This window comes from Colossoma macropomum, unplaced genomic scaffold, assembly GCF_904425465.1.
Source record: "Colossoma macropomum unplaced genomic scaffold, Colossoma_macropomum, whole genome shotgun sequence".
Taxonomy (NCBI): Eukaryota; Metazoa; Chordata; class Actinopteri; order Characiformes; family Serrasalmidae; genus Colossoma; species Colossoma macropomum.
Window position 1 is genome coordinate 3,791,489 of NW_023494786.1, and position 12,280 is coordinate 3,803,768.

The 12,280-nt window shown below is 43.4% G+C and overlaps 1 protein-coding gene across 1 annotated transcript; it reads left to right on the forward strand.

Annotated features, from left to right (window-relative positions):
- The first annotated feature begins 54 nt into the window (after positions 1-54).
- Positions 55-7,438, forward strand: LOC118798559 (protein MB21D2). Its single transcript, XM_036557942.1, has 3 exons — positions 55-271; positions 5,039-5,292; positions 5,666-7,438. Exons 1-3 carry the CDS (start codon positions 55-57, stop codon positions 6,668-6,670), a joined length of 1,476 nt encoding a protein of 491 aa, XP_036413835.1. The 3' UTR covers positions 6,671-7,438.
- Positions 7,439-12,280: the final 4,842 nt, after the last annotated feature.

A 12,280-nucleotide genomic window follows, 5' to 3' on the forward strand; every position in this document is an offset into this window, starting at 1 on the left:
CTTCACCGCATGTTTACTAAATCCGAACCCCTCCCTGTTCCTGCATTCCCGCGCATGCGCAGTGCGGCTGCCCGTGCGATGGCTGCGCGCGCGCTCTCCCCGCGGCTCGGTTCTGCTCCCGGTGCCGGTCTGCTGGACTTCAGGTCGGGCGCGCGCCTGCGGGAGCTGCAGCGGCTCATAGCGGAGCTCGGCGCGCACGAGCAGCGCGAGCATGACGACCAGCGCGCGCTGGAGCTGCACACGGCCAAGGACTTCATCTTCTCAGTACTGGGTGAGAGAGAGAGAGAGATACACATTGAGTCAGATAGAGAATGATAGAGAGAGTGATAGAGAGTCATAGACATAGAGAGAGAGAGAGAGTGTGTGAGAGAGAGATACACATAGAGTCAGATAGAGAATGATAGAGAGAGTGCCAGAGAGTCATAGACATAGAGAGAGAGAGAGAGAGATACACGTAGAGTCAGATAGAGAAGGTGATAGAGAGTCTTAGACATAGAGGGAGTGAGAGAGAGAGATACACATAGAGTCAGATAGAGAATGATAGAGAGAGTGCTAGAGAGTCATAGACATAGAGAGAGAGAGAGAGATACACATAGAGTCAGATAGAGAAGGTGATAGAGAGTCTTAGACATAGAGAGAGAGTGAGAGAGAGAGATACACATAGAGTCAGACAGAGAATAATAGAGAGACTGATAGAAAGTCATAGACATAGAGAGAGAGAGAAAGTGATACACATAGAGTCAGATAGAGAATGATAGAGAGAGTGCTAGAGAGTCTGAGACAGAGAGAGAGAGTGATACACATAGAGTCAGATAGAGTGATAGAGAGTCATAGACATAGAGAGAGAGAAAGTGATGCACAGAGTCAGATAGAGAGAGTGATTGAGTCTTAGACATAGAGAGAGAGAGTGATACACATAGAGTCAGATAGAGAATGATAGAGAGAGTGATAGAGAGTCTTAGACATAGAGAGAGAGAGATACACATAGAGTCAGACAGAGAATAATAGAGAGACTGATAGAAAGTCATAGACATAGAGAGAGAGAGAGAGAAAGTGATACACATAGAGTCAGATAGAGAATGATAGAGAGAGTGCTAGAGAGTCTGAGACATAGAGAGAGAGAGTGATACACAGAGTCAGATAGAGTGATAGAGAGTCATAGACATAGAGAGAGAGAAAGTGATACACGTAGAGTCAGATAGAGAATGATAGAGAGAGTGATAGAGAGTCTTAGACATAGAGTCAGATAGAGAGTGATAGAGAGTCTTAGACATAGAGAGAGAGAGATACACATAGAGTCAGATAGAGAATGATAGAAAGAGTGATAGTCATAGAGAGAGGGAGAGAGATATAAAGTCTGATAGAGTCACAGACATAGAGAGAGAGAGTGATAGAGAGTCATAGACAGAGAGAGAGACTCAGTGTGTTATGAAAGTGATTGATGTAGAAGGAACTAAAAAAGTACAGAATAACTTAGAACTGTTCTTCTAAACATGATCTTCTGATGTTCTAGAGTTATTCAGTAAAGGTTCTAAACAAAGCAGTAGGCCGTGTGAGGTCACACATTACAGTGATTTTAACACACAGTGTGAAGCAGAGCTCAAATATTCAATAGTTTGTTATAATTAATAATTGCAGTAAAGGAAGTTCTTCCACCGGCAGGTAGTCTGTTCAGAGTAGGCTACTGTTGCCAGGTAACAGTGCCAGTATGACAGTATATATCGTTATCATGATAAATTATGCCACAGTATAATACAGTATGCTGTTCTGATCACATGGTGTTTATCGTCAGTGCTTGTAGAAACTGACCAACTGCATCTTTCATTATAAAGAGAGCAAAATTAGATTTAGTGCCAAATACTCAATAAAAACCATTTGCTGATTTCTCGAGCAGTGAAAGCAACAATAATAAACCTCAATTTAAATCTGCTTATTTATGATTGGTTCGCCAATTTGAATGTAGCCAATCAGGTCGCTGATGCAACACCAATACCAAAAACCAATAAAACCGTGAACGGCAAAAATCACTTTATTAACAGTATTGGTGAGCGATTGATCTGGGTTTTCACATTATGGACAAAACAACGGTCAAACAAAAGGTCACTAAATGGAGGCAAATGGTGCTGATGACGGAGCTGAACTACTTTCATGCACTTGCACTACTCTTTCGCGCGAAGAAAACTACTCTTGCGCACGTGAGGAAAACTGCTCTTGCGCACGAGGAGAACCACTCTTGCGCGTGAGGAAAACTAATGTTGCCTGTGAGGAAAACTACTGTAACGCATGAGAAAACTACTCTTGCGCATCTGACATATGATTGGTCATTACTGATATCTGGAACTGTGTTGTGATTGGCTGGCTGTGAGTGATTGTCAGAGCTTTGCTGCATATAAAAAACCTGGAACAGGGCTTTCACTCTAGAAGACGATCTTCAGAGCACACCAGTACAGTGGCGCTCGCCGAAACGCTGCCTGTAATTACTGAATTCTGTCTTTCATTCTGGCGAGAGCAGTTCTTCCTCCCGCGCGAGAGCAGTTCTTCCTCGCTTGCGCATTTTGAAATGGATTTGATGCCACAGAAACATTAAAACAGTAAATAACCATTTCATGTAGTAACTTTCTGTGAGGGAGCTTTTAGAGGGGGACGTCTGGTTCCTATCACCACCACTGTGAACAGTTCTGACTCTGTAAGTTTATCTAGAACGGAGCGTTCCCCTTTAAGTCATTTGCACTAAAAGGTAAAAAAACGTCCGTTTTGGTGTTTCAGGTTGACCTGATGATGTAAAGTTACAGCAGTGTGTGTTCTGGGTGCTGCTGGTTGGGTTCTGCTGCTGCAGCATCAGGAGGAGCAGTTTTTGGGTTCTGAGCTTTAAAAAGCAGTAAAGTTTGAGTTTGGCTCTCAGGCTGGAGCAGCAGCACCTGCAGAAACTCTCAGAGAGAGAGATAGAGAGAGAGAGAGAGAGAGAGAGAGACAGAGACAGGGAGAGAGAGAGATGGAGAGAGAGAGAGAGACACAGAGAGAGAGACAGAGAGAGCGAGCAGAGCTCAGTACACACCCACTCTGACTCTCGGTGCGGCAGGGTGGGGGTGGGGGGGTGCGGCTGCCTCTGGCCATAAATAGCCTGAGCCGTACGCGTGTGCTGGCCTATATAATCACGAGGTTCTGAGTGATGACATCATCACAGTCCAGAGTCCAGTACTTTTACTGTTCTCGGTTCGCCGCTGTGTTAATCACACTGCTGTGGTCAGAGCTGAGCGATATGGCAGAATATGATATCACGATACCTCAGGACGGATTTTACGGTGCACAATGTGTCACGATATTCATTTTTTCGGACATCTGACAACTTAGAACAAAGCAGAGCCACGTTTATAAAAATACACACTTAAAAATGGTTCTTCAAGGGTTCTTCAGTAATGAAAATGGTTCTGTATAGAGCCATGAACACTTAAATGGTTCAGACTGATGGAGAATGTGCCGTAGATGGTTCTATATAGCACCAAAAAGGGTCCCTCTATTGTTACAAGCTTGATATCATCACAATACAAGAACCCTTTTTGGTGCTTTATAGAACCCTTTTTTCAAAATGGTGCTATAAAGAACCATCTGCAGCATGTTCTCCATCAATCTGAAGAACATTTTCACCATGCAAAGAACCGTTTAATCATGCGAAGGGTTCTTTAAGTATTCATGGCTCTATATAGAACTATTATCCTTACTGAAGAACCCTTGAAGAACCTTCTTTTTAAAGAGTGAGATCAAAAACTGTGAATCCAATTATTCCGGACCTCTCTGTGCCCCTCAGAACTCAACAGGCCGTTTTAGTTACCGTGCCTTTAAGACTGATATATGTAAATGAGCTCTGTTCCGATTGCGCTGCGCCTCATTCAGACACACCTCTTATCTTAAGTGGGCGGAAACACTCTTTAGAACGTCACGGTGAGTGGGCGGGGCCAAACTGCTATAGGTTGAATATGTAAATGAGTTGGTTTTGTGACGTGAGTTTCAAACGGGCTGTTGGTGCAGCTTAGTTTCTGTATATGGACTCGGGGGAGTGACACGTATGTTTTAAAACTTGCTGTATATGCAAATGAGCTCTGTTCTGATTGGCTGGAAGTAGTCAGGGCTGAAACGAGAGGCAATCTGTTTGGACGGCCCTCGATATTCCAGGCTGATATGTGGTGATGTGTGTGTTGAACTCCAGAAGAGCAGAATGTTTACGTGATGCTGAGGTGCTACTCTAAAATACCCGCATGTCATTCATTTTACTGTGTTTATAACTCAAATAAACAAATAAAATGTTATGTTTCTCTGCAAAGCTGATCCAGATAAACTGAGGCCCAGTCCCGTTTCACCCCTCGCCCCTACCACTCAGCCCTATGCCACCGTTTTCAGGGTTCTCGTCTAGGGGTAGGGTGTCCCGATTCTTGTTGAGATAGAGGGGTAGGTGAAGTGTTCGCGCTACATGACCCTCCAAACGGAGGTTTTTCAGAGACTCCAAACAGAGAGTTATGGGAAATAAAGGAAAACAAGAACAAGAAACCAAAGAAACCCACAAGTGTGAGAATTTTTACGAATTTTTACGAGAAAAATTACGATAACCACTGTATTATCTTAGTTTAATGTAGTTTCAGTGTATTATGGTCTTTTTCTTCATAACAAGCATAAAAAAATCACCAATAGCATGATAATGCCTCGGTAGCTAGCTAGCTAACTTTCCCGTTCCACCTTAAATAGTCCAGCAGTTCTGACGAAGAAAGAAGAAATGGGACTGGGCCATAGTCCCACATTTTATATATGACTGTGTTTCACTATCGGGAGACAAGTACTGGACATCGACATCGGCCCACAATTCCCATCTCGGTCCACCTGTGCTAAAACTGCGGATTGTCGATGTTGGCTGACAGTATTGACCAGCTGATATATCGTTTGGGCTCTATTATGAAGTTACGTTACTCTGCGGCTATAAATGCCTGGTTTATCCCACCCACGGCGTGACCCGCAGTAATTGTGTATTGTCCGGTCCTCCTGTGGTCAGGCATGGTGCAGAAGCTGGACCAGAAGCTTCCAGTGGCTAACGAGTACCTGCTGCTGTCGGGCGGCGTGCGGGAGGGCGTGGTGGACATGGACCTGGACGAGCTGAGCGTGTACGCCCGCGGGACGGACTACGACGTGGACTTCACCCTCCTGGTGCCCGCCCTCAAGCTTCACGACCGTAACCAGCCGGTCACTCTGGACATGCGGCACTCGGCGCCGGGACACTCGTGGCTCAGCCTGCGGCTCTTTGACGAGGTAAGACTGAGTTTTGTGTTGCTAGCTAGCGCTAACGTTAATGTTAGCTGACCAGACTCGTTTGTAGCCGGTCATGTTACATTTTTACTCTACTCAAAGTATTAATTACTACTACTAATTAGTAGGACTGCAGTGATAAGTTGATGATGGTTACGATTGAATGTAATACACTGCAGGAAGTGTAGGGGGCGATATGGCTTCTAATTAAATAAAAGAGGATATAATTGTTCAATTAGTCAATTAATTAGTCAGGACAGTAATTAGTTGCAGCCCTACTAATTCGTACCATAATGTTGCCCAACCAGCAGTCAATCTTAGCTCTTTTGTTAGCATGTTGTGTCATTAGCAAGCTAACATTCCCCTCTTCCACGAGGGAACCGTGGGCAGGTGGAAGGACTGCTGCACGGACACTGAGCCCGACGTCAGCGGGGTCAACAACTACTTCTTCTCGCCGACGTTGGTGTCTGACTGGTTCCACGAGGCGGTGGGCTCAGTCCTGCGAGAGCTAGGCCGGAAGCCGCAGAGAGGGACGCCGCGGGTGGAGAAGCTGGAGCACAGCGGCACCGTCACCTCCATCGTCCTGGCGGCAGGTGGCAGCCGGGTCCTGTACGACGTGGTGCCCGTGGTCTCCTTCAAAGGCTGGCCGGCCGTGGCTCAGGGCTGGCTGATGGAGAACCACTTCTGGGACGGCAAGATCACGGAGGAGGAGGTGATCAGCGGCTTCTACCTGCTGCCCACTTGCTCGCCCGTGGGCTGCAAGGAGAACGAGTGGCGCCTGTCGTTCGCCCGCAGCGAGGTGCAGCTGAAGAAGTGCATCTCCGGCGGCCTGATGCAGGCCTTCCAGGCCTGCAAGGCGCTGATCAGCAAACTGCTGCTGTCGCGGCCCAAAGCGGTCAGTCCGTACCACCTGCGCTCGCTCATGCTGTGGGCCTGCGACCGACTGCCCCACGCCTACCTGGCGCAGGAAGACCACTCCGCCCACTTCCTGCTGGGCCTGCTGGACGACCTGCAGCACTGTCTGGTCAACAAGGCGTGTCCAAACTACTTCATCCCGCAGCGCAACATGCTGGAGCATCTGAGCGACTCCGCGGCCGTCCTGCACGCCCGCCGCCTCTCCTCCGTCCGCTCCGACCCGGCCGAGCACCTGCGCAGCGCCATCCAGCACTCCAGCGTCTCTACCGCCCACCTCCCCCAGGCCACGCCCACCACACCCTCTGACTCTGCCTCGGATCCCACCTCTGACGCCGCCCACGATCACCGCCTCGCCCAGAAGCTTCAGCAGCTGGTGACGGAGAACCCCGGGAAGTCCATCTCCGTCTTCATCAACCCCGACGACGTCACGCGGCCACACTTCCGCATCGACGACAAGTTCTTTTGAAGCCCCGCCCACTTACTGACTGTATCGCTCAACATATCGTGCATATTTCTTGACGTTACTTGGTGAAACTTTCACACAACTTGCTGCAATTTAAACGAAGCCGTTAAAACATTGCACTGTTCGATTATTCCGGTTAGCGTAAGCAGTAGCTTCATGTCTGGGGCTGTAAACAGTCTGATTGGCTGGTTTTATTCGACGTTACGCCAAAGCATAAAAAACACACTGTCATGGTGCCTCAGTCTTCCATACCAGCAAGCCAGCCAGCTAAACGAGCTCCGTATGACAATATTTTCCTGCTCAAACCGTGTAAAATCTTCGCCGGCAGCACTGACAGCCGTGTGCAAAAGTTTGTGCGCCCCGGTCAAATAACATGCTGACGTTCTAAGCACAAAAACGTGAAAACATCCCCCACAGAGACACTTCTGCACATTTTATTACACAACTACTGTTTATTTACTGAATGTAATACACTGAGGAGAGTAACTGATATGTGGCCAGTGCATTTTATGTTTTATTTTTTTATGATAAAAATAATTTTATATCTATTTTACATTTTCAGCCGTAGTTTCCTGTACTTTGCAAAAGTTGTGTGAAAGTTTCACCGAACCACGACTGTGGAGCACAGTAACAACAACACTACTGAACTTCACTGAACTGTGGAGGAAAGAATGTGGAAAGAATGTGGCAGCAACGAGAGAGAGAGAGAGAGAGTAAGTAGAGAGAGAGAGAGAGAGACGTAGGAGGGGAAATAATGAGAGAGAGGAAGGAGAGGGGGAGGGAAAGAGGGGCAGAGAGGAAAGAGGGGGAAGAGAGACAATAAAAGAGTGAGAGGAAAGAGAAGGGAAAATTTATGACGAGGGAGAATGAAAAAGAGAAAGGAAAGGGCAGAGAAACGATATAATGGGGCAGAGAGAGGGAAAGTGAGAGATAGAGACAGACACAGAGAGAGAGAGTAAAGAGAGAGAGAGAGAGAGAGAGAGAAAGAGTAGAGAGAGAGATATAGAGACAGAGAGAGAGTGAGAGAGAGGAAAGAGACAGAGTAAAGAGAGAGAGAGAGGGAGAGAGTAAAGAGAGAAAGAGTGAGAGAGAAAGAGAGTAAAGTGAAAGAGACAGAGTAAAGAGAGGGAGAGAGTAAAGAGAGAAAGAGTGAGAGAGAAAAAGAGAGAGAGAGAGAGAGAGAGTAGTACTGAGTCTCCACAGGTTCAGCACTGCTGATCTGTCGATCTCATCAGCTCACTGGGCCTCGTTCACCAACCGTCCATACGAAGAAATTTCTTCTTTAACCCACTTACGCAGTTTTGACGAAGGTTCTGACTCACCAATGTTCCCTTATGTGGGATTCGTTCTTAGGTAAGAACAGAATCTACACACACTCAAGAGCACGAAGGTGAGAACAGTTCTGCGCTTTAAGAACACGTCATGAATCTGACGTAGACTTTTTCTCAGAACCTTTATCAGGAACACACTCAGGAAGAGACTGGAGAACGAGGCCCAGTGTTCACTGTCTCTCTCACAGTGATGTTCTGTTGTGTTCTTTTAGCCATCAGACTCTCCGACAACGCTACCACACGAACGTCATCGCTGTCGGATCAAAACCTTGTCGTCTCTTTACGTTTTACTGCTGTTTCACTCAAATATTTTTACATTAATGTACATACAGTCCCACTGATTTCTCAAAAATCCCCCATAATTCAGTGTGTGAGATGTAATCAGAGTGATTCAGAGTGGTTTGGTGTGAAATGGTTCAGATGTCTTTACAGTGGTGGTGATAGGAACCAGGGGTCACCATGACTACAACACAAATATAGACATTTTATTTACCATCCAGAACCACCAGTGAACCTACACGAGTCTTCTGAGTTTATATGGAGTGTTGATGATGGAAAATAGTGGAAAATCTGAAATGATAAGTTTTCTTTGGGGACTATTTTGCCTCACAGCGCCCTGCATGTATCCCTCCACCATGAATGGAGTTTAAGTTCTCTAAACGATCATAAAACAGTCTCAGTCATCAGGCAGTGAATTCATAACCATTTCATGTAGTAACTTTCTGTGAGGGAGCTTTTAGAGGTGGACGTCTGGTTCCTATCACCACCACTGTGGACAGTTCTGACTCAGTAAGTTTATCTAGAACGGAGCGTTTCACACCAAACCACTCTGAACCACTCTGTTTACAGCTTAACCAATAAATTATGGTGGAATTTTGAAAAATGGGTGGAGTTCCCCCTCGTTCTCCTGAACCATTACCATTTCAATATCCACAGTCGTTCCTGCTGTTTTGCATATCCTGCTTATTTTATACGACATTAGAAGCTGATTTTAGTGTAACGCTCTGAATGTGCTGCTGGACTCACGCCTGCTTTTAGCCTTTTCACACTAATTAGCGAATGTGCTAATTGGGGTTTATTGATTTAACGAGGACGCTGAACGTTGCCTCTGTGTAAATACAACTGTAAATGCTAGGCCCCGCCCACTACACTTAAACAGACCAATCAGCTGCCTGCTGAAACCACGAGGTCACTCTCAGCGTCTACAGGGACCAATCACACTGCCTTATCGTCCACGTTAGCCAATTAGAGCGGGGCCTGCTTTAGTCCGAGTCTGTGTGAGTGTGTTAGACAGGAAGTGTTCTATTCAGGTTCTGCGGGTTCTAACGGAGACACTATAGTTTTCTATGTATATGTCACCACCGTGATGCTGCACTACGTGTTCCACAGTGTGTTTACTAAATAAACCTGTACAGAGCCGAGAGACTCCACCTCACCTCAGTGCTTCTGTGTTTGATGATGTCACAAAATCCGCAGATTTTAAAGGGACTTTCAGAGGAACAGTATGGCTGATGTACACTATGTGTCCAAAAGTATGTGGACACCTGACCGTCACTGTAATATGATTGGGCAGCAATCATAATCGCGATTATTTTGGTCAATATCGAGATCAGGATTATTTACACGATTATTCGTGGCTCTAGAAGCATCTTTGATTGCCTTTTAACAGCGAATTTGGACTTTAAGCATAAACTGAAAAAAACAACGAATAAATAAAATAAATAACATATAATGTATGAATAAAAACATTTAAATAAATAATAAATAAACAAATAATAATAACTAATAAATAATAAAATTAAAAAATATAAACTACATTAAATAAATTGCTTTTTAACAGTGTATTTGAACTTTAAACATAATTAAACTGAAAAACATAAAAACAAACGTACAAAAACAAACAAATAAATAATGTATATAATGTAAAAAATATAAACATATTTGAATAAAATAAATAAATTGCTTTTTAACAGCGAATTTCCTTGAACTTTAAACACAAACTGAAAAGCAAATCAAAAACAAATGTTAAAAAAAAAATAAATAAATAATGTATAATATACAAATATATGCATTTAAATAAATAAATAAACAAAATTATTAAATAACTACATTAAATAAATAAATAAATTGCTTGTTAACAGTAAATTTACTTTGAACATCATTCAACTGAAGAACAAAAAACAAATATTAAATAATGTATAATATATAAATATGTACGTTTAAATAAATAAATAAATAAATAAAGACCAAAATAAATAAGATGAACTGTGTTGTAGTTCACTTCCACAACCTACTGAAAAACACCAAACATACACAAAACTAATAAATAAAAACAGATTCAGTGAGTTTGGGCTTTCAGGGAGGGGCGAAAGCGCATCGCTGTAAAGGAAAGTAAGGATTTATAACACAAGACAAAACGAGAGCATCGCTGCTAAACTATCGTTTTATCTCAGTTGTCTTGTTTTCATAATTGCTGGAAGCCAAAATCGTAATAATATTCGATTAAGCGTCCAGCCCTGCAGTCTGAGCTTGTTGGACATCACATTCCAAATCCATAGGCATTAATATGGAGTTGCTCCCCCTTTGCAGCTACAACAGCTTCCACTCTTCTGGGAAGCTTCTACAAGATGTTGGAGAGTCTGTGGGAATTTCTGCCCATTCATCCAGAAGAGCATTTGTGAGGTCAGACACTGATGTTGGATGAGAGGGCCTGGCTCTCAATCTCTGTTCTAGTTCATCCCAAAGGTGTTTGATGGGGTTGAGGTCAGGACTCTGTGAGGGTCAGTCAAGCTCTTCCACACCAAACTCACCCAGTCATGACTTTATGGAGCTGCTTTGGTCACTGGGGCTCAGTCATGCTGGAACAGGAAAGGTTCTTCCCCAAACTGTTCCCACAAAGTTGGAAGTGTACAACTGTCCAAAATGTCTTGGTTCTGCTGAAGCATTAAGATTTCCTTCACTGGAACTAAGGGTTCTAGACCAACCCCTGAAAAACAACCCCATATCATCATCCCTCCTCCACCAAACTTTACTCAACATTAGACTGAGAACATGTTTCTTTTTCCCAGAGTAAGAACAGTCATGCCTCATTTATAGAACCTTTTTGAAAAGGGTTCTATATAGCACCAAAAAGGGTTCTGCTATTGTTACGATATCAAGCTTATAACAATAGAAGAACCCTTTTTGGTGCTATGTAGCCAAAAAGGCTCTATAAACCCTTTAAAAGATGGTTCATCAAGGGTTCTTTAGTAAAGAAAGTGGCTCTATATAAAACCATGAGCACTCAAAGAACCTTTTGCATTATTGAAGGGTTAAAAATGGTTCTTCAGATTGATGGAGAATGTGCTGTAGATGGTTCTATACAAAATATTTTTGAAAAGGGTTCTATATAGCACCAAAAAGGGTTCTGCTATTGTTACAATATCAAGCTTAAAACAACAGAAGAACCATTTTTGGTGCTACATAGAAACAGTTTTTAAAAAGGTTCTATATACACTCTTAAAAAGATAGAAAGGTTCTTTAGTACAGACAATTGTTCTATATAGATCCAAGAACATTGAAAGAACTGTTCTTTGCATTGTGAAAGGGTTCTATATAGTGTTCATGGTTTGCTGTGTTCATGGTTTGGCATATATAGAACCCTCAATAAATGGTTCTTCAGATTGATGGAAATGTGTTGTAGATAGTTCTACATAGAACATTTTTGAAAAGGGTTCTGTATGGAAAAAATGTTCTTTATAGAACCATCTACAACACGTTCTTCATCAATCTGAAGAACCCTTTCACCCTTTTACGAGGGTTCTATAGACACCAAACTATTTACACTATATAGAAACATTTCAAAAGGGTTCTATATAAGCCAGAACCATGAACACTCAAAGAACCCTCTGCATGATTAAATGGTTCTTTGCATCATGAAAGCGTTCTTCAGATTGTTGACGAATGTGCTGTAGATGGATCTATATAGAACCTTTTTAAAAAGGGTGTCAAGCTTGTAACAATAAAAGAACCCTTTTGGTTGCTATGTAGAACCCTTTTCAAAGAGGTTCTATATACACTCTTAAAAATCGGGTTCTTCAAGAGCTTTTTAGTAAAGAAAATAGTTCTACATAGAACCATGAACACTCAAAAACCCTTTGCATGATTAAATAGCTGTTTGCATCATGAAAGGGTTCTATGTAGTGTTCATGGTTTGGTGTATATAGAATCCCCATGAAATGGTTCTTCATAGTCCTGGAGAATGTGTTGTAGAGGGTTCTATATAGAACCTTTTTCAAGGGTT

Excerpts from the sequence above, each read along its gene's own strand:
- LOC118798559 (XM_036557942.1), top strand. The coding sequence starts at position 55 with ATGCGCAGTGCGGCTGCCCGTGCGATGGCTGCGCGCGCGCTCTCCCCG. Across the intron at positions 272-5,038 it reads CTTCATCTTCTCAGTACTGG|GCATGGTGCAGAAGCTGGAC; the intron begins GTGAGAGAGAGA and ends TCCTGTGGTCAG. Across the intron at positions 5,293-5,665 it reads GCCTGCGGCTCTTTGACGAG|GGAACCGTGGGCAGGTGGAA; the intron begins GTAAGACTGAGT and ends CTCTTCCACGAG.